Here is a 22,712-nt window from a genome sequence, read left to right as displayed (position 1 = left end):
AGAGGATTTGCTCTTCTCTCTGCCATCTCCCCAGTTGTTTTTGTTTTTTGTTTTGAAAAATTAATCTGGAGTCCTTTATATTGGAGACATATGAAAGTATAATAATGGTTTCATGTACACCTATTGCCTCTCTTAGCTTTAATAGACAGCAACACCTGCTGAGCAGCAGTAAGGCATAAGTAAGAGGCTCTAATGAACAAGGGCAGCAACCAAAATAAAAATATTCAGTGCTGACTATTAGCTAAGGTTTCCAAGAGTCGTCTGGATCATCTGAAATTCTACTGGAGTACAAATAGAAGAACATGACTGTATTCAGGAAAGCTCTGCCATGAACACCTGAAGACCTCACTGCCTTCCTCAGAATGATGAAAGCAGCATTGCAGCATCACAGCACAATCTTCCCCCCTTTGGGGCATGCATGTGAAGCCACAGCACAGATAGAATATGGTGCTGCAACACCACTTATATCACCATTTTGGATTACTTCTCTTGTTGAAAGGATTACAGGAAGGTTTCTTGCTGTAATAGCAAGATGAATTGTTCAGTCAATATTAGCAAAGGAGAAGGACTGTGGAAGGAAAAAATTAAAGGGAGAAATCTTTTGATTATACAGTACAGTAACCTTCAAAGAACATTGGAAAGAAAACTTTATATGATGATTTCATAATCTTTCATTTTTCTTCTTCAGTGGATTTAACAGTTTGGCACGAAGCAGAAAGACAGAACGCTTTTGTTTTCTGTGAAAAGGTGTTGGCCAAAGTCAAGTGAGCAATATCTTATGACCATGCATGTGCTTACCCTTATGCCTTTAGCACCAAGCAGTCCTGGGGGCCCAGGTAAACCAGGGAGTCCAATATCTCCCGCTGCACCCTGTGAAAAAAATCAGAGATGGGAGGGTGTCAGAGAGCTTTTGGACCAAACAAAGGGACAGCTGAGACAGATCGCCAGTCTCTGAGTCACAAGTTAGGCCTTTGTTGCAGCTGACCATGCATCTCATTCAAAACCGTACAGTATGTTGAACTGTGTCCACTACTTCATTAAAATTTGCTGTTTCAGAAAGCAGCACCTTCTTGACTTCCTCTATCTGCTAAAACATTGGGGTCTTTATGGGGTTGGGGAAATGCTATAACCTACCAAGCCTATGGTGCATTCCCTTCTAACAGAGAATTCTTTCAGACCCTGAGTATTGAAACTGGCCTTCCAGCAGAAACCACACAAATGAAATCCAAACTGTTTCAAAGAACTATTCATGCTGGGTAGCTACTAGCAAAAAAAAAAGGGGGGGCAGTCTTGCAGCATTCCTGTTTCTTATAAAGGTATAATAATATTAAAATCTAACTTCCCTCTGCAATACACAAAAAGAGGCTTCCGACACTAACACATAAAAATAAAGTGATTTTTTAGGAAGTTCAAATAATGATGCAATTTTAATAGAGTCACAAGCTGAAATGAATGAAGCTGACAATAGTCCCTATACACATTTCATCTTTTCCTTTCCTGAATAAATGAATAGGTTGCCACCAACCCTTGGCCAAGCAAACTAAGGTGCTGGAAGTCAAGAGTGCCTGCTTACCATTTTACCTGGTGGCCCTGGAGGACCAGCAGGGCCTGGCTCACCTCTGCTACCCTTGTAGGAAACAAAAATATATCATTAAAGTATAAGTAGATACATTTCTTGATGTAAAATTGCACACTTTTGAAAATTAATAGTAATATTTTACTAAAATCAAGCAATTTAAAGTCTCCTAATAGTACAAAGAAGCATAATGGTGAATAAGAAAGTAATTGCAAAGAAAAAAAATACAGTTGAATTGTATCATAAAGATAATAGTGATAACTTCAAATAAATGCATATATGCTTCTCTTTTTTTAACTCACATTGCAACTATTCCAAGAAATAGTTTAATAGCAATGCACAGAGATGTATATAAAGTCACACTGGCTTCTTGAGAGTGTTGTGAATGACTAATTGCTGAACAGGCATGCAGTTTGGAGAAAGTAATGCAGGATTCTGCTATCACATCTGAAATGACCCTCTGCTTGAGGAATGCATTTGCATAAAACTTCCATAACTGTATATCTGGCAGCTTCTTGTAGAGGAACAGGAAATCTGTCCATGCAACAGTCATGATGCACTATATAGGAAAATTCTTTGCCAAGGTAGCTACTTTTGATTGATTGATTATGTGCCATCAAGTCGTTTTCATCTCCAAGTGACAACATAGATAGATTTCTTCAAGACGATCTACCCCTAACCTATTCTTTCAGGTCTCCCATTGGTGGATTCATTGCCACTGTAATTGAGTCCATCTACCTTGCTGCTGGTTGTCCTCTTCTCTTTCCTTCCACCTTTCCCAGCATTAGAGCCTTCTCCAGAGAGTTAGAACTTCACATAATGTGTCTGAAGTAGGATAATTTGAGCCTGGTCATTTGTGCCTCTAATGAGAACTCTTGGTTGATTTGTTCGATGATCCATTGGTTTGCTGTCTAGGCTGTCCACAGTATTCTCAGGAGTCTTCTCCAACACCAAAATTCAGTGGAATCAATATTCTTCCTATCCTGCTTCTTTAAAGTCCAACTTTCGCTTCCATAGGGTATCACAGGGAATACCATGGCTTGCACGATTATGATCTTTGTAGGTACAGATACATCACAGCATTTGAATATCTTTTCCAAACTACTTTTGGGGAGCCACTATTATGCAAAACCCAGAAAGAGTCTGATAGCACCTTTAAAGACCAACATGTTACTAAAAGACATAAAGCGACATAAAGTTTCATGCAGTGATGACATGAGCTATAGCTCATAAAAGCTTATGCCTTTTAATAAAATGTGTTAATCTGAAAAGGTTATCAAACTCCTTCTGATTTGGGGCTACTATAAACTAACATGGCTGTCCTCCTACAATGATTATTTGCAAAGACTATTTCACTAGCTTTCCATGTATATTATGAGTATAAATTAAAGGAATTAGATTTATCTATGCCTAATCCAGCAGTGTGTATCTCCAGTCAAAGGATCATGCTCAGCTTTTGAACTGCAAACCGGAAGCTATGTACCAAAAAGTAATAACAGGACCAGTATAAAAATTGTAATTGACTGGATTTCATTTGCATTTAATTACATTAAACATAATTAATATGATTACTGTCCAAACATATATTTAATAATTCCCTCCTTTTATTAAATTAAAAACTTTTGGAGAACTCATAGCGTCTGGGGGCTGTCCTAGAACATGGAGTCAGGTTCTGAACTTCAATTTATTGAATGTAACTGGCTTTTAAATTAATTTTGAAAAGGTTGATGACCTTCTATCATTCCAGAACATGGATACTGTGATTGTCAACATTCCAAACAATTTATGTAACTACTTTCAGATGTTACTGAACCCTAGCACCCCTCATCATTGGACATTCTAGCTTAGGCACCTCCTTCTGTCATATGAATGCTTGATTTTGCATGATGCACTAGTTTGGTGCTCGCATTGCTCCTCCAATTGTGAGAGGGGCCATTTGCATCTATTCTCCCTATGCTATACAGTACCACAAATCATTTTCAAAAATGGCAGGAACAGATTTTCATAGGATACAGAAGTTGTGCGGGAAATGGAAGAGAGAAGACACCCTTTCATAAATTAAGTCCATTTACAGAATAATTGTTAGGATGTGACTTTTTTTTCCCTCTACCCTTAATTCTTTGTTGCCTAGGGATATGAAAATGAAATTGAGAAGAAATTGTGGTGGTATCTGATAATTTCTTGTTTAATCAGTATTTGTGCATACTGGGTGGAACACATTAACATCAAATCTTATACACATGTGTTAAAAATAAACTCATGTTTATGATAATTATTGCATACCAGTTACAATGAGGAGTGGGTGCACTTGTTTAATTGGGTGCTTCCATGATTAATAATACTTGCTATCTATCAAAAGATTTTCTGTGGCTATGTGTTATTTTTCTCCCCAATCATTTTTATAAGTTTTTAGAGAATGAGAATGTTCTGTATTAAAGGTAACCTTTTCAGGACCTTCTACGATGTTAGTGAGGCAGAACAGTTGCAGAGTGAAAGTCTCACTGAACCCCCTATGCAGAGGACTAAACTTAGCTCTGCCACTTCTACATCTTGCCTGCCTTCTAGTACACCCAGTTGACATTGCATTTAATGCCACTAGATGACAATCACACTATTCGATTATCAACTGCAGCACCCTGAGTTGTATCCCCATAGTCTTGCCCTACACAAACACACTTTGCACAGCAAATCGTCTGTTTATTAGGCACGAAAGCTGGCTGGGTGACCTTGGGCCAGTTTCTCTCTCTCTCAGCCCAACTCGGTGCAATGTAGACTAGCCTCCTCGTGGTGCACCCTGGGCAAGGTGTCTTGTCATGGCTAAATAGTCTGCACATCTGGCTGCTGGACCACACATGGATTTCCCAGCAAGAAAAAGCAGCACGAGCACCAAACTGCTATGCCATATGATTAAAAAAAATCTGTTTATTTTTTTAAAAAATTATATGATGCCCCTCTCACAATTTGTGACTGGCAGCATTGGTCTGCTGCTAATGAAGCTGAATCAAAATAAGAGATACTATGCTACAGTATTTTGAGAATAAATGAATTGTACTATCAGATTCACTAGTTTCTTTGAAGAAATATGTGCAGATTAAGGATGTTCTCTCTCCAAAGAGCTGGATGAAACATGGGACTTAGTTTTGTATTAGAGTTGGTCTCGAAGCAGCTATCCCGTATCATCTTACAAACTTGGAAGAAGGTTCCATTGAAATAGATATTCCAAAGTTCCCTCACAAGTTTTTCTGTTGGGATTTAGTAGAAATATAGGAAACCAGGGAGACTGCAGGAGACATGATTTTATAATAAAAGATTACATCCACACTCACCCCCAAAATGAAGGTAAGTGCAAGAACTCCACCCTTCACCATATGTTTAAATAAAACAGCAACTTTTAAAAAATAGGTTGAAACAAAATGTTTGAACTTCTTTCAGCTTATACAACATTATTATTATATCCCTTTTTGGTCACTAGTTCAGCAGACTGGGGAGACAAAACCCTCATAGTTTAGACTAAGTGGAATTCCAACATTTGCAGTGGAATTTGCAATTATTAACGTAACACACCAGTTTTGCTTTCTATGAGCATCACCTGCCGATTTTATAAACCTTTACTTACATTCCACTGGCTTAAAAACATAGTTTGGAAGATTAACCTGCATTATTCAGTTATTCAGTTATGCTCTTTTTAATTAAGCACAGAATTGTCCAAAAGTATCAGCGCAGATGTCAAAGCAGAGAATGGAATCTGGAGAAAAATAATTATAATTACTATAGCAAGCGCTGCTCAAACAACGCACTGGTGAAGAAACAGTGTGGCATTAAGAACAGTTTAAGTGAGAAAAAAAGAAATAAAGGAAGATAGAACTACTTTTTAAAAAAAAAAAAAACCACTTTTGCATGGATCAGCCCTTGAAGCATATGGCTTTTTATTTTATTATTTGACCAGGCTTAAATGCCTCCCAATTACATCTGACTCTGAGCGGTTTTTATCTACTGGGCCCAAGGCCTTGTTCTTAGTGAATTCAATTAAGGCTTAGTTTTATTTAGAATAGTCCTCTTAAAATCAATGGGAGCTAAGCTAGATATATGCCAAGATATATTCAGACACAATGGATGAAAGATACACTGTCCTCTTTGCCATTCTTCTTTCAAACCAGAACTGCAGCCTTTCAGGGATCACATCTTTAATATGCCTTTTTAAATTAAGGCTTGTGAGGAGCCTGAACACTCATCAAAACTCAACAATACATGCAGAAAAAGTGTTTCATTTAAATAAGATTTGCATACAAGGACTGGAAATGGATGGGACATTGGCCTTCATGGCAAATGACCATAAAAAGAGAATGAGTCAATGGAAGATTTTCCCTAAGGGCCACCAGGGGTGAGTCTCTTCACTCTGCTTTGTTTCTTTGTTTCTTTCTTCACCACCCATCTCAGCAAGTGACTCTGGGCAGTTTACAATCAGATTAAAATAATAAAAGATTAAAATATCATAAAAACAGATTCATTATAAAAATATAAATATAAAATGTAAAATCCAAGATGGTGAAACAACAATCCCAATAAAATTTCCCAGGGCCTCATCAAGGTGCCAACCAGCCCCATGACTGACTATCCCCCACTCCCTTGACAATCTCTCATGGACAGGGTCTGTAACATGCCCTCTCTGCCTGACCAGGTGGGATGGGTTGATGTAATGGGGATAAGGCAGTCCCTCAGGTAACCTGGCCCCATGCCATGTAAGGGTTTAAAGGTGATAACCAACACCTTGAATTGGACCCGGAAGCAAAATGGCATCCAATGCAGCTCATGCAACAAAGGTGTTATATGCATCATCTTTGGGGCTCCTAAAACTGCTTATGTGGCCACATTCTGAACAAACTGAGGCTTCCAGATGCTCTTCAAGGGTAGCCCCATGTACAGCATGTTTCAATAGTCTATATGGGAGATGACTAGGGCATGAGTGACTGTTCGGAGCCCCACAGCCTCCAAGCACCAAGAGAGGGTGGTCACAGCATCACTTAAGTCACCCAGGATGGAGATGTATAATTGGGATAAGGTGATGGATGATCTCACCCAGTGGTTTCATGTAGATCTGGAAAAGGAGTGGAGAGAGTACTGAACCCTGCAGCACCCCACAAAGAAGGGGTCGCGGGCCGGATCTCTCTCTCCCTATCAACACTGATTGGAATCGGCCTCGGAGGAAGGTGGTAAACCAGCACAAAACCGTGCTGCCCATCCCCAACTCCCTAAGCCGACCCAAAAGGATACCATGGTTGATGGTATCAAAAGCTGCTGAGAGGTCAAGAAGAGAAAGGATGGATGCACTGCCCCTATTCTGCTCCTGCCAGAGATCATCCAAAAGTGCAACCAAAGCTGTTTCCATCCCATATCCAGGCCTGAAACCTGACTGAAAAGGGTCCAGATAATCCATTTCATTCAGGATCCTCTGGAGCTGCAAAGCCACCACTTTCTCAACCATCTTCCCTAAAAAGGAGAGGTGGGAGACTGGACAAAAATTGTCCAGCACAGTGGGATCCAGTGATGGTTTCTTGAGGAGGGGGTGCACCAGCACTTCCTTAAAGGCAGCCAGAAATACCCCCTCCCTCAAGGATGTATTTACCATCGTCTGGACCAAACCACACGTCACCTCCCGAGCTGCCTTCACCAGCCAGGAGGGACAAGAATCTAATTGACAAGTGGTGGCATTTACAGTCCGGAGCACCCTGTCCACTTCCTCAGGCCCAACAGGATCAAACTGTTCCCAGATAACCGGGTAAGTTTGCTCCCCAGGCATCTCCACAGGCCATGCTGCATGCTTGGCATCCAACTTGGAACAGATCCAGAAAATTTTATCCTCCAGATGCCCAGAAAACTCCTCTGCATGGCCCTGTAGATGAGTCACTGGACCCACCTTCCCCAGAAGAGATTGGGTGATCTTAAACAGGGCCATTGGACAGCATTCTGTGGATGCAATAAGAAGGGAGAAATATTGATGTTTCACTGTGCTTACCGCCACAAGGTAGCCCTTAATAGTGGCTCTAGCTTGTGTTCAGTCGGGTTCAGTCCTTGTCTCTCCAGCGGCACTCTAGACATCTCTTAATCCTCTTCAGAACCCTCAACTCCTCCATAAACCATGGTGAGTGTCAGGTTTGATGGGACAAGGGAAGTCACACAGGCGTGATCCTGTCCAAGGCCCTGCTGCCTCCCTATTCCAGGCAGCGGCCAGGGCCTCTACTGGACCATGCAGCAGATCCTTGGGTATAACCCTCAGCTCACTTTGAAACCCTGTCGGGTTCATCAGTCACCAGGGGCAGGCCAATCAGATGGGTCCTGCCTCCCTGCAGAGGGGGGTGGCATAGGAGAATCTCAAGGTCACCTCCCAGGTTCGCTGCACCGCCCGGCTGCCATACTGTACTCTGCTATTCCGAGGGGCTCTGTCTGGGCCCAGTGGGCTGCCCCAAGGATTCACCGCACCACACTTCACCTCTGCCATTCTGGAGGGCTCATCTTGGTCCGCTGGGTCCACCAGGCCACCCCAGGGGTTCTTCACAGTGCTTGGCTGCTGCACCGTATCTCTTGAGTTCGCTGCAGCTGCCCACTGCCCACCACGCTGCATCTCTGCTGCTCTGCCACTCCAGGGAGCTCCAGGGGGCTCTGTCTGGCTCCCCCAGCACCCAATGCCTTGACCATGGAGGCCGGGACCTCCCCAGACATCCCCACCCAGTAAGAGGGTGGGGAGAGGTCTTCAGGGGGGTCTTCAGCCTAACAGACATCCCCCTTAACTCGGCAGCCGGCGTTGGCTCCTGGTCACCATCTTGATGGTTCCTGAGATCTAACAAATAGGGACTGAAGAATGGACTTTTTCTGTAGTGATGCCTCAGTTGTGGAATATCAACCCTAATTCCATTAAGTGCCAGGCAGGCAGTTATTTCATTCAGAGGTTTTAATTCAGCAATTGCTGTAGCTTTGTTGGAGTTTTACAGATATTTCATTCACTTTTATTCTTGCTGTGGTGCCTTAGTTTTAATGCAACATATTATTAAAATATATTGTACTGCTTTGATGGGCATGAGGATGAGAAATTCAGAGGAAGGTAAAGAAAATAAAGGGAAATGAAAGCAAGACAGTACCATCCTAAGCAGGATAAGGAATGGGCATAAATCCACCATTTCTACAATTCTCCCAGTTCATAAATTACTTTGATCAGAAAGTGGTGTGTGTTTTCTTTCTATCAACAACCTGTATCAGAAAATGCAGAGACTAAATGTAAACCAAAAGCAGAGCAAGTAAACTTACTAATGGGCCTTTGGGTCCAACAGGTCCTGGTTCTCCTTGTGGTCCTTGTTCTCCCTGTTTGTGGGATGGCAAGAATGATATGTATTTAAAGATTGATATTTCACAAAATACAAGTCTTCTGGTTAAAAAAAAAAAGTAAAACTTGAGATAGAAATGATCTTACAGGTTTACCCGAATTTCCCATCAAGCCATGTTTCCCAGGAGGACCATCATTACCCTGTTGGAGAGAAACGATTTTAGCCCCTTTAAAGTGTGACAGCCACTCTCAGGCCATCCCAGTGGGGGATAAGGCACCAAAGAAGCTAAAACATATTTAAAAGTATGCAGGACAATATTTTTCACTAGTCTTCATTTCTCCATTTCTGGCTACTTTTTCCTAATCTGACCACGTTAAGTATGTTCTGAGTAACACAGAGCCATTTTCTGTCCCATTCCCACCTCTTCTACACTTGTTGAGAGCAAGCCTAGCAAATTATTTCTCTACTTCTGGACCATTTGTTTTTTCTGGGCCATCTTCAATTTTTTCAGAATAGTCATTCTTCTTTTGCAATAATGCATAAACTTGCTTTTAATCCAGTTCTGTGATGAACTCACTCTACCTTTAAAATAATTGATTTTGTGCCATATCTATCTATCTATCTATCTATCTATCTGTGTATGAGATAATGAAGTTAAGAAAAACTTGGACTCAGAAAGGGTTTATACAATGTCTGAGTTCATTTGACACACTTTATCTGACCAGGTTAAGCTGTGGAGCATGCAATTTGGTTAGGTTTTCTTTTATGGCTTAAGATGTTCTATCAACCAACTAAATGATTTATAGTTGAGTGTATTGCACAAATCCAAAGAAAATGGTTCTTTCATTAACCAGCTTAAGCCTGCTATGTGAACACCAGAAAAACGTCACTTCAATTTTTATTTCCTCTAACATTGGTACCAAAAGGAAATAGAAATTCAGAGTCAATAATTGTTTCAACTGATGGATTCCTGAGATTAAGGCCATGATAATAGCAGTTTGTAAAATGGTAATCCCAGTTGGCCCATTAATAAAATCAAGGTTGAAAAGAAGCTGGTGTTTCAAATTTGGACTGTGGGAACTTTGATCTAAATCTCTGCTCAGCCATGAAGCTTTCTGACTAAATGAACTTTCTCTCCTTTGACATACTACACAGCATTCTAAAGGGGATACTGTAAATGAGATCATCACATTTATGCTCCTGGGAGATGGAATGAGTATCAGTTCTGATAGGAGGATGGACTATTTCCAAATTTCCTAGAATACTTTACCTTTGAGCCAGCAACACCTTTTGCTCCAGAAGAGCCATGTAAACCCTAAAAATAAATAGATATTGAAAATATTTGAAAAGTTGTACAGAAATTTCTTGATGGAAATGTTAAAAGTTAGCTTTACTTTGCAACCATTTTTCTTGAGACACTGCAAGTATTAATTAATGAAGCTTCACATCCTCAAATTCGCCAGCAACATACGAAAAATGAATGCTTAAACCCAAAATAAGCAGAGCACAAGGAAACTGGTATGTTAACAGCTGGTCCCAATCCTAATGACATATACTTATTAAAAAGGTGCCCATTCAGATGTGCATCAACCAAAAGTAACCCAGCACAGGTAGGTATTTCACAGAACATAGAAGAGCTCTTAGTGAACTGGGGGGAGGGGGGTTTCCTTAATTTTTCAAAGTATAGGTTCGCTCTACAATCAGTTGTTACCTCTCCCTTGTACATAAATGTAGTTACATAGAGAAAAGTTCTCAGAGAAGGATTATCTACAGTGGTAGCAAATAGGATTCTGTTATCATACCATATAAGTATATACAGTTAATCCTGAATAACAAAATGCTAATACATACAGCTAGGTGAAGTCACATATAAATGTCTCCATCCATTTTCCCATCTTGGGTAAACATTCTGCCAAAGTACAAAATTTAATCTCCTTGTGCTAGGTTTTTTTAAAAAAATATTCATGTATAGCATGCAATTGTTTACTCCATTATTCTTGCCAACCACAACTACCATGGCCTTTGATACTTTAATTTTCAAACCCATATTCTTCATTGCATCATACAATCCATCTAAAATTTGCTGCAAAATATTCACATTCCTAGTCAATAGAGCATCAACTGCATATAAAAATACACATAGATTCATGTTCTCAGCCAAGACACCTCTAATATCATTCCAAACATTTGTTATACATTTGTCTGTTGATATATTATACAACCAAGGGAACATCACAAATCCTTATCTTATTCTCTGTTCAGAGTTAAAGAGAGAGAGAGAGGTCTTTCAAACAGACCCACACTACAACAAGGTTATACTTAGGTCTTTCTGTTTTTTTCTTTCAAAAGCCTTTGTTTCAGCTCTATCAAGTCTCTCTCGGGATCCGTCTTTATCTAAGAAGCAGCTCCACCCTCACAATAAGTATACATCCATACCTGCTTTCCATGATGACATAAAGTTATGCTGTAAGATTAGAGAAGCCAGGGAGTTGTCAGTAAAAAATAATGTGGCCACCATTTCAGATACCAGCCCTCTATGGAGATTAGTTTGGATTCCAGTCTCAGCAGATAACTGGACACATGAAGTTCTTCTAAATGTGGACTGGGCAGCTTCAAGACAGCTTACGTCACAATAATTACAGGTCTAGCTAATATATGCCAAATGGCTAATGACATTCGCCATTTGTAAATATTTTTTATTGAGGCTGGAGCATAATTATTCCCATTGTGTTTGCTAGTTTATGGGCCCAGGCAGTGATGGCCCTTTGTTGTTATTCCCAGATTGCTGAGGCTTGAAAAGAAGCACTCAGTTATTTGAATAGTTTAATTCGATCAATATCCAACTTGTTGCTTTTCCAAATGTAGTGGCAGATGACAGGGTTTCTAGAGAAAACAGCTGTTCGTTTTACTATAGTTTGTTTTACTATAGCCAATCTTTTCCTTCCACAGTAACAGGCATAAATTCCTAAACTCCCACCCTCTGGAACACTCTTCCCCCAGAGGTGAGACAGGCCCCCTCACTCCTGGACTTCTGCAAAAAACTAAAAATCTGGTTGTGTCAACATGCCTGGGGCAGGAAGGGGAACAGTCTTCCTTGGGGAGGGCTAGCGCCCTAGAAGGGCCCTTTGTACTCACGGGTTGAGATGCAATCTTAGTCATCTGGATTTTATTACGTTTTATATTTGTACTGTTTATTATGTGTATATTTATTGTATTTAACAGTACTGAATTTTAAACTTTGTTTGTTGTAAACCACCCAGAGTCCCCCTTTTGGTGGGAGATGGGCGGTGATAAAATTGGATAAATAGAGAGATAGATAAATAAATAAATAAATTCAAAGATTTTGCTTGTAGCTCACTTTTGATGTACAGAGGGAAGTTGCATGGTCAACATATGAAAGGACTGACACTGATCTACTGGCCACATGGTGATAGGGGTGCTGAAACTCAGGTTTTGCCAGAACTTGCATCAAAGAATTACTATAGAAATTAAAAAGAGCCAAGATGCTGCCTTACTTCACAACTTTTTGAGTAAAAATGCCGTTTTGAACCTGCACTAAATTACTGTCATGATCAACAAGAGAAATTGGTAACTGATGGAAAATGCCACCAATTTCTCTCACAGCCTGTCTTTGGGGGTTGAATTAAAAGCTGCCTTGATGAATGAATGCAATGTGAAGCATACCCAAGAGTAGCTGATGTATTTTTCTACTAGGACAACAAACAAGTGTTGACTGACCATCCCTAAATCCTTCTGTTAGGACACTGTCCCTCATCAGCCAGTCAACTCTTTTCCAGGGCAGCGCCTGGTGTACAACTTCCTATGCTCAGCAGGCTAATCAGCCAGACATTTACAGATCTATTCATTATTTGAACTGTTTTGAGCAATTTGCACAACTGACTCATTCTGTTAAGAATGATTTGACACAGGCAAAGCCTTTGGGGACTAGCGGGCAGCGCTCTTGGCTTTCCCTCTTGCCACTGTAAACATAGACCTTAAGCACATAATTTGATTCCTAAAATTAAAATTTAAAAATCCCCAAAGCATTTTGATTGTTTAGTTTTACAATTAAGTGTAAAAATACAACCAAACCAGCAACGAGAATCTGGGCAACTCTTACCACCACCACCACCCCAACCTCTGGAAATTAATGCAACAGGATACCTTCCTGGTGGCATTACAATATACTTTGTCCTAGTTTTAAAATTTCCAGTCTTCTAGATTTCACCAGCCTCTTGCTATTTGGTACAGAGTTATACAGCTGCCATTACAGAAAACATAGCCTGACTCAATAAACATCCAGCTTCAGATTGGCTTGGAAATGTAACTTTGTTTACATTTTAAAGATGCAAAAAATATGGAAAACACTTACAGGGATTCCCTGAATTCCTGTATCACCTGGAGGTCCTGGTTTTCCTGGTTCACCCTGAAAGAAAATGTTTGTATTTCAGGTGGAGGCTGAAGAAATCCTTGTAGAGATCAAGCCATCTGCCTACATGGTCTACAAAGGTATACTGTAAGAATATTCTTAAGTTTCCCACCCTTGGCAAACACCATCCCTGCCACAGACCCTAAATGTGTCATTGAGCAAATAATCCAGTCAGACTAAATCACCAACATTCAGCCAAGAAGTAAGGACATCAAATGCAGACATCATCCTGCTGGAACATGCCATCTAGCATACCTTTCTGTTTTTACAGCAGGCAGGCAGGCAGAAGTTGCCTCTGGAAAGTTCACATTCAAAACATGTAGACTCCCTATGGTTTGCACCAACACCTGATAATCCGTTCTTTATTCAGTGCTTGTAATCCACCAAACCATCATTTTAAAGGAGCAGTAAAGACATTGTAAAAATTAGTATGCACAGTTAGTATGTATTTAATATGTAATTAATATGCATGTTGTTGTTTATTCGTTTAGTCGCTTCCGACTCTTCGTGACTTCATGGACCAGCCCACGCCAGAGCTTCCTGTCGGTCGTCAACACCCCCAGCTCCCCCAGGGACAAGTCCATCACCTCTAGAATATCATCCATCCATCCATCTTGCCCTTGGTCGGCCCCTCTTCCTTTTGCCTTCCACTCTCCCTAGCATCAGCATCTTCTCCAGGCTGTCCTGTCTTCTCATTATGTGGCCAAAGTATTTCAGTTTTGCCTTTAATATCATTCCCTCAAGTGAGCAATCTGGCTTAATTTCCTGGAGGATGGACTGGTTTGATCTTCTTGCAGTCCAAGGCACTCTCAGAATTTTCCTCCAATACCACAGTTCAAAAGCATCGATCTTCCTTCTCTCAGCCTTCCTTATGGTCCAGCTCTCACAGCCATATGTTACTGCGGGGAACACCATTGCTTTAACTATGCGGACCTTTAACTAATATGCATATTAACTACTAATTAAGAGATGCCTGTATCTAGACTATGTAGAAGGTATTTATACTACTTTTCATGAATAGGACAAGCAGAAGAGACATGTGCACTGGGCAACTCACTAAACATCTTGCTTATCTTGCCCCAGCCTCATCTCCCTGGTGGAGCAGTAGCCAGACATGTATCTTGTACTGCATCTGTGGCAATCTCTAGTCCTCACACTGCCATTTACTCCTTGGGAGCAAGCCATTTGTACACACCTTAAGAAAGGGAGAGCTACCTTGACTGATCGAGCCAGAGAAATAGGCATTTCCCTATTGCAGGAAATAAATGTTTGCAGGAAATTAATTAAAAATATATAAATGGAGAGAGGTGAACTTGTGCTGGAAACACCATTATATATGTAGGACTCAAATGATACTGATCTTCTTTTGGCTGTTATGTTAGCATATATGAAGATCCCCTGTTAGTCACACCAAAGTGGCATCAGTTTCAACATTTGTCTTCTCTCAGGTCTGGCTTTGAGCAACTGGGTCAAGTACAGGCAACGGCTTTTCCTTGCATTTTGTATACAGAATCATTTCTTATTTGGAAATATATCCACTTCTGCCCAGAGTAGCTTTATTCAGCCATAATGGCTGGTAGGCATTTATAGTTCTGTCTTCCATGAATTGGCAAATCTTCTCTGAAAACCATCTACACTTGTGACCATCAGCATATATTCTGTTATGTATATATTTGATTTATATCTTATCTTCTCACTTGACTGTTCAAGGAGACTAACCACAAAATAGAGCTCTTCTGGAGACCTTTTAGTTTATGTTTTGTTATTTTCCTGGGAGTCACTGTGCAATACAGCAGTATACATGACAAGCAGGCACACAGGTGGTCATATAGATGGATTGATAAAATACAGAATACTTAAAAAAAATAAAACCATGTGAAAACTAGTTACCAAGTTAAAAAAAACTCAGTTACTTAAGGTAGTGTATCAGGTTTAAACTGAATTAATTTCTTTTGATTTATCTTTCTTTTTTTTCCTGCAGTATTCAGCCCACACTGGCCTAAATACAACAAGTTTTAATATGAAAATTGAAAGCCTGCTGCTTAGTAAGTGTTGTGTGATCACATTTGCCACCAGAGATTGTTGCATTCCTTGCCTTATTTTATCTCTGTAAACATGGAAAGTGCAGAAAAGCCATTTGAGAATGCTCCTCGCAGCACTGCAGCAAATGCTGGCCATTTTTTGAAGAACTTACTTGGTGTGGAGTTTGTGAGCCAGAGTCCTCCCCATTCTGTCCTTAGTTGGTGATACTCAGCTTATTTAGTATTCTATATGCACCATTTTCAGGCAAATAGTTCTTGCACAAGAGCAACCTTTCTACCTGTTGTTTGTATTCAGCATCCAGTATTTGGGTATATATGGTATCCTCTGAATACAGGAGGTGCTTTTGTGGAGAGAGGGGTACCTTTGAGTGCGACTTGACTCCTGATGACTACCTGGACAAGTCCCTGAAGTTTTTCTTGGCAAGTTTTTTGCCATTGCCTGCTTCCTAGGGCTGAGAGTGAGTGACTGGCCCAAGGACACCCAGCTGGCTTTGTGCCTAAGGTGGGACTAGAACTCACAGTCCCTGGTTTCTAACCTGGTGCCTGAACCTCTACACCACACTGGTTCTCTGAATATAGGAGTAAGAACTATTTAATTCTTATGGCTAATAAAGGGACTTCTGCCATGAGGAGCTGGCCTGAGAAAAGAAAGAACAGCTCCAGATGGGTGGACTGAAGGAAAAACAGAATGCAACTACAGTAACTTGCTAGTAGCACTCTCAGCTTCGGGAGGTACCTGCCACTGTTATAGCCTTTCAGTGTGGAGGCTCCATTTCGCTAATAATAGCTGGGAATCCTATTCATTACTAATTTGTCTAATTGCTCTTCTTCTCCGTAATATTTTCCTGGTCCCACTCGGCTATATTAAAGTAGAACAGATACATTAACTTTATTTTAACTTGAAGTACCTTTGTTCCTGGCATGGCAGGTATACCTTCACGGCCATCAACTCCGGGTAAGCCCTTGAGGAAGAAATAGCACTGTATTTCACACACTGTTATCATGTAAGTCACACTTGTTTCACAATACCTTTTGTCTGGCCTTGGAAAGTAACTTAAACTTGTTGGAAATATAAATGATAAATTCCACTATATGTATGTAAGAATGTGGTAAGTATGTAAGAATCATGGTATACATACAGTTTCTCCTTTTGGACCAGGAAGACCAGTAATTCCTCTAATGCCTTGTGGACCCTAAAAAAAAGAGAGATTTTTTTTTAAAAAAAGCATGTTGAAAGGGTGACAGGCATATCAGTAGATATGAATAAAGCAAGGCAAATGATCCATCTCAGATACTTTAAGGCTGGGTATCAGCATTACCTCCCATCATTTATTTTTACTTTCACAATTATTTTTTCTGCTGTTTTCAGTATGTACTGGACTAATTTCATCATACAGTAAGTCATGTTTAGAGGCAATAGACTCACACTTAGGTATATGGAATTTTAGGCAGAAACCCCAGAAACATATTTGGACTTGCATTCCAATAAACATGCCTGGTCTTAGCTGGCAATCTGGAGATATTCTTACTTCAACCAGTTACTATAATGTTATAAAAACTTACACTCTCTCCTTTGGGACCTGTTTCTCCCAGTGAACCTCTTTGTCCCTGATCACCCTAGAGAAGAATGTAGATATTGATTAGCAATCTCTGAGCAATTCCTTTTAGTAACCACATCAAGCCACAGGAGTGATTGCTAGCTACAGGCAATGCACATTTATTCCAGCTGTAGCTTCCCACATTAGGAATCTCTCACATGTCTTGCTTGCCCTGAAGCAAATATGTCCCACTAATTATTTTTCTAGATTTCTAGACACTATCCATCTTTCCTTGTTCTGCTGCAAAAGTGATATTTTTCCACTTCTGTAAGCACAAGGCATGCCCAGCAGTCATCCTGCTTTAAATTGTTCTGAGGCCAAAAAGCCACTTTTTCCATTTCTCTTGCCAACCCAGGAGGGAGAAGGGAAGGGAAAGAGGGTCTTTGGGGTGCCAGTTCTGTGGCCCCAAAGAGACCCATATCTGTCAACAGAAGAGCTGCTTTCCCTGTTTTCTTGCAGAACCCCAGAAGTACAGCCACCTCTCCCCTGCTTACATATTGCAATACTGAAGTCTTAGGGCACTTACCATAGTGTCTGGAAAATTAGTGGATAAAATACTTGTTTGTTTTAAATGGAAACTGAGATAAATGTGTGGATTTTTTTTAATGTGAGGGTGAAGGCAATCAGTTTAATTCTATCCTGAGGTTATCAGCAGTCTAAAAGATCTTGGGGTTAGACAGATTAACTCACAGGTGCCCCAGGAAGACCTTGAGGGCCAGGCTCTCCATCAAAACCGCGAGCACCCTATATTGTAAAGACCGAGAGAAAGAAAGATGATAACACATTATTACAATACAAGATCTCGAAACATTCTGCTTACCTGGCAATCCCAATAAGGACAAACCCAGCTTGATATTTGCCAAGACTTGGCTCCTATATCCCATTCCATTCCCTCTGAAGTGAGTAGCAGAAAGATGTGTGCCCTAAGAGGCTTTCTAAAGCAAGGAGAAACAGCTCTCTGGGTGCTTATCGTTATTTTTGTGATTAATTCTTTTTTAAAAAAATATTTTAAAAAAATATTTTTAAACTTTGGATTTTGCTTTCCATCCAAATATTAAGGAGGGTTGAGACTATGTAATCATCTCCCTGTTATTATTTTCATGTAAATTTGAAGATTTTAGCATTTTCCTACACATTGAATCTGCTGTTTTGAACTTTCAACTTTCTACTGCTACTTTTCCTGGGGAATTGCCTGTTAGCTTACATTCACTTGTGCAAACACATTCTGGAAATTTTTCTATTATCTCAAACTTTCACTGGCCAAGTACCTAGAGGGCACCATAATCTATTGCATGAGACATGGAGGATTTCAATCAGACTTTTTCCTACTTTCACTGAGACTTTGAACAGATGCTTTCTGATTCCTGCCAAGCTTTTATGCAAGGTATTCAGGACATTGTGGAAAACATGAGGTTTAAGATGTGTTGTCTGGCTGGGAATGTCGTGGAAGGAATTGAAGAGCTTAACAGTGATAGAAATGTCTCTTTTAATAGTGAGTTTGATCTTTATTATAGTAGACAGGAATGTATAGAATAGTAGTAGGATGGAATTAATTAAATAAATGTTAACGGGGGGGGAGTTGATTAGGAGGTTTATATATTTTTCCTTTTTCTTTGTTTAACATAAGTGGAGGGAACAATTGTATTTAGTGATTTTTATATTGTACCAATGGAATGATTTATAGAAATAATGTGATTAGAGTAAGGGATTGATTATGGAGATTGTTGTATATCCTTGCTATTAAAAGTCAGAAGTCACCTCTTTCTGTAACCTTTAAAAACACATTTTTCTTGTGTTTTCACTCTTTTTGAGTTTTTTTATTCTTTGTAGTTTTTTGTTTTTCTGTAGTTTTTATCTTTATCTGAAATCTAATAAAGTTCTTATTTTAAAAAATGTATTGGGAGTCTGTATAATGTTTTCTATGCAGGAATAATCCAGGTTTTTAGTTTTGTGTCTTTTTAGTCTTTCTAGAGACCAGCCTGGCTGATGAACTCTGTATTAAATGCAATTTCCAAACTAGATACAAAGGTGACCACATATAAAGCACATTGCAGTAATCAGGACTGGAGGACCAGCTCAAGGCTGTCTTCTGAGAAAAGCCATAGTTAGTGCATTAGCTGAAGTTGATGAAAGATGTTCCTTGCTGTTGTTGCCTCAGTCTGGGAAACCAGGGAGTGATGCTGAATCAGAAGCACTCCCAAAATGGGCATCTGCTCCTTCTGGTGGATCATAATCTCATTCACAACTGGAAGATCTATCATTTGTGGACAGTTAATATACCTACTTTACATGTTTATATACTCAAAAAAAAAAGGGATATTAAATTGCATGGCTAAAGATCACTGGTTTACCACCAAATTTTGGCAGTACAAACTGGGTTTGTTCTGGAAACCATTAAACAAGTGTTAAACTAACAAAGTAATGAATCAGAATATACTCTTCATTGTAGAACTACCCCAGGATTTTTTTTACAGATAAATTTAGTACGAGCAAAGAAAAAAATTAACATAACCAAGCAGTTGCATCTTAGAGAAAGCCTATAAACATTGCATCTAATAGGACTGCACAGCATAGCCAATCGTAAATAGCAGTTTGAATTGTGAATGTGCTGCTTATAATACTGAGTTATTCTTATTTAATAAAATTTTGTGATAATACTGATAGTAATCAATACAACACTGAAGCATGTGAATCGTTTTAATGTCTGTTCTGAGAAAACAGAGTACACATGGCAAAAACAATGGGTTACATATATATTTAATTCCCTATCATCCAAAGGAAGCTTACTTACAGCACTACACATCTGCAGCAGTTAGATATCTGGACTACAAACCATAATAAGGTAGAATTGGAGAGCCTTAATGGGAACGTGCATTCAGAGTTATAGATTATGCAAGCTTATATATCTATATATGCCCTAGTGGGAATACAAGCATAATTTTAAAAAACAACAGTTCTAACACCAATGTTAAAAGGTTTTATTATATTTTTAGTAACTAAATATTCCAGTGACTGTTTTAGTTTCACCCATATATAATAGGATGAGATACTAAAAGCTAGGATAGGCAATTCTTTGGGAACTAATAACCATGTTTGCCCTCTGGGGGTCAGATCGAGGCTTGCACTCCCTAATGTCCAATGAAGGCAAGTGAAGAAGCAGAAACCCAAGATTCACCATGTACACAAGAAAGGATGTTCACATATCCATATGAAAGAATGTTCCCACATAACCGTCCTTCTACAAACCAAGGCACCTCTCAATCAATCACTATTACCAAACAATTTGAAATCACAAAGGTACTGATTGTTGTTGTTACTTACTTTATCACCTTTGGGGCCCATTATGCCAATGAAGCCTCTTAACCCTTGTGGTCCCTGAAATGCAGAAGGTTTTGCAAACATGAAGCTCATGTACCTGATCAATCACATACTGTGTATGCTCACTTTCCTTCAATAAAACAATTTTTAAAGGCTTTTCTTCTCCTTTCATTCTCATGACAAAAACTGTTTCTTATTTTAAAGATTTTCTACTGATTAATTTTTTTAAAAATCCCAAAGTCCTAAATATTATACATGATTTTCTGTCTCTAGCTCTATGAAATCAGAACGTCCAAATTAACAAACTGTGACTCCTCTTCTGTGATATCAGCTCCCCCCCCAAAATAAAATCACCTTCCTTTTTGCTACTATTCAGAAGATTATGAAAAGTTGGTTATACCTAGAATCTATGGAGAAGCAGCTAATGACATGTTGCATTTTAATTTTATGTAATGTATTAATATTAGATGCACCATATAATTTATTGTCTATCATTTGTGTAAGCTGCTTAGGTTTGCTTTTGATTGATGCAGTGTGAAGATTGCTTGCAATTAAGAAAAAGTATAAAGAAAGCCATACTTTGGCACTATGGGAAGAAGACTGGGTCTCAGGCAGTCCTACCCAGGGCCGCAACTAGGTTCTGTGTCACCTGGGGCAAACCAGATTCCATGCCCATTTTGGCGCTCCCCCAGTGCTCATTTTGGCGCCCCCCCAGTGAGGCTTCTGGGGCACATGCCCCGCTTGCCCCCCCCCCTCAGTTGTGGCCCTGGTCCTACCCCTCTCATCATCCAGTCTTCAGATTCTTTATTCCTATTGTGAATAACATTCCCATTTATTGTTGTCCTTTCTCTGGTAGAAGACAGGCAACAAATTAAACAATTGGTTTTAATCCACTTACTGGGCTTAGTAAAAAGATAGGTCTTCCTTGAATCAATGTGGACACAGCCATATTGTTTCTTGACCACAATTACTAAATAGATTGGTCCTGTCCATATCTAGGATATTTCTGCCTTCTACAGCCATGGGATTTCCTTTTGGTCTCCTATCCATGTACTATCCAGACCAAAATCTTACCCTTAAATCCCCAATTCTCCTACAGTCCTATCTTTGAAAGGGCTTTTCAGTGAAAAGGGTCAACATTTTATTGTGCAGAAGAAAAATCCAGTTAAATCCAATCAGTTCAGTGGGAAAAAATGACTCACGTTAGTTTCATCATGATAACAGTCATGACAACATAGTTGCATCAGGAACTTATAATGATGAACAGATGGATGGATACTGGTTTCACTTAGTTTCTTACACCTCAATATATTTACTCATTGATGAAAAGCAACAAAAAAGTTAATTAAAAGGAAATACTTTACTGGAGGGCCCTGATCTCCAATGTCACCTATTCGTCCTTCTTCTCCTTCTTCTCCCTAAAAAATATACAAAGCGCAACAAGTTAGTTAATAACACATTCTAAAAATTAGCATACATAATTTAGTCTGTTTCCCTCAATATTATGTATTGTGTTATTTATGTATTTCCCACATACCGAAGTGAGGAGGCAGCACACATTAAGTAAGGCTGCCTTATTTGGGAAAGACTTTAGCAAAGCAGTAAAGCAGTGCAATGGAAAGCTGATGGTATACAATATCACAGTAAATCATTATTGGTTTCAGCCATGGTTTATTGAACAAACCATATGCTAAACCATAAACTATAGTTTATAAATCACAAGATTTGTTCACATGTCATACAAAGCCAAAACAAAACAAAGCACATTATTTTTAGCATTTATGTGTCACAGTCCTATGATTCAGAGGGCCATCAACAGCTGTTGTAACTAAGTGCTATGAAAATAGTGAAGAAATAATTCAAAGAAGATCATTAGTATTCCTTTCTTAAGTACACACCAAAGTTAAGCATTCATTCCCCCATCAACCATCACTATTCCAGTTTATTTGCATGAATTAACATTCTACTTCCTCTTACCTTATAGCCTTGCTTTCCTGGTTCACCACCCTCACCTTTTGCTCCCCTGTGACCCTAAAATATAAGACAAAGATATTTTCACTGTTTAATATGCCACCTGAAACATTGTCCATTAAAAAAATGGCTTGGGTATCTTAGCTATGTCAAATCAGAGTTGTATTCCCAGTCTGATGTTCTCCAGATGTCTTGGACCTCAACTTAGAGTCCCTTAGCCCAGGATCATAGCAGCTGGGAATGATATGTGGTATCGCCTAATGTAACTGGAGGATATCAGTTGGAGAAGCTGGAATTAGAACATTAAACCAGGATTCTCCAAAGTGGTCAATATCAACCCCCAAGAGTTGATGGGACTATCCATTATTGCTGTTGCTATTTTTTTTATTATTATTATTATTCATTGTTGTATTAGCTAAAGTAGTATTTATTAAATTATTTTCATATAATAAATGTTTGGGA

At 39.4% G+C, this 22,712-nt stretch overlaps 1 protein-coding gene across 1 annotated transcript in view; it reads right to left on the bottom strand.

Annotated features, from left to right (window-relative positions):
* COL9A1 (collagen type IX alpha 1 chain) overlaps positions 1-22,712 on the bottom strand; it is a 74,057-nt gene that overhangs the window by 17,639 nt on the left and 33,706 nt on the right. Inside the window, exons 16-28 of the mRNA XM_063297808.1 lie at positions 22,257-22,310; positions 21,644-21,697; positions 20,283-20,336; positions 17,652-17,705; positions 16,927-16,980; positions 16,503-16,556; positions 16,272-16,325; positions 13,265-13,318; positions 10,163-10,207; positions 9,039-9,092; positions 8,876-8,929; positions 1,574-1,627; positions 799-870 (exon numbers count right to left, since the gene is read on the bottom strand). Of these exons, the coding sequence (XP_063153878.1) occupies positions 799-870; positions 1,574-1,627; positions 8,876-8,929; positions 9,039-9,092; positions 10,163-10,207; positions 13,265-13,318; positions 16,272-16,325; positions 16,503-16,556; positions 16,927-16,980; positions 17,652-17,705; positions 20,283-20,336; positions 21,644-21,697; positions 22,257-22,310 (711 nt within the window). The remainder of the gene's footprint in view (positions 1-798; positions 871-1,573; positions 1,628-8,875; positions 8,930-9,038; positions 9,093-10,162; positions 10,208-13,264; positions 13,319-16,271; positions 16,326-16,502; positions 16,557-16,926; positions 16,981-17,651; positions 17,706-20,282; positions 20,337-21,643; positions 21,698-22,256; positions 22,311-22,712) is intronic.

This window comes from Candoia aspera, chromosome 1 (assembly GCF_035149785.1).
Source record: "Candoia aspera isolate rCanAsp1 chromosome 1, rCanAsp1.hap2, whole genome shotgun sequence".
Taxonomy (NCBI): Eukaryota; Metazoa; Chordata; class Lepidosauria; order Squamata; family Boidae; genus Candoia; species Candoia aspera.
This window is presented reverse-complemented; position numbering and strand designations above follow the sequence as displayed.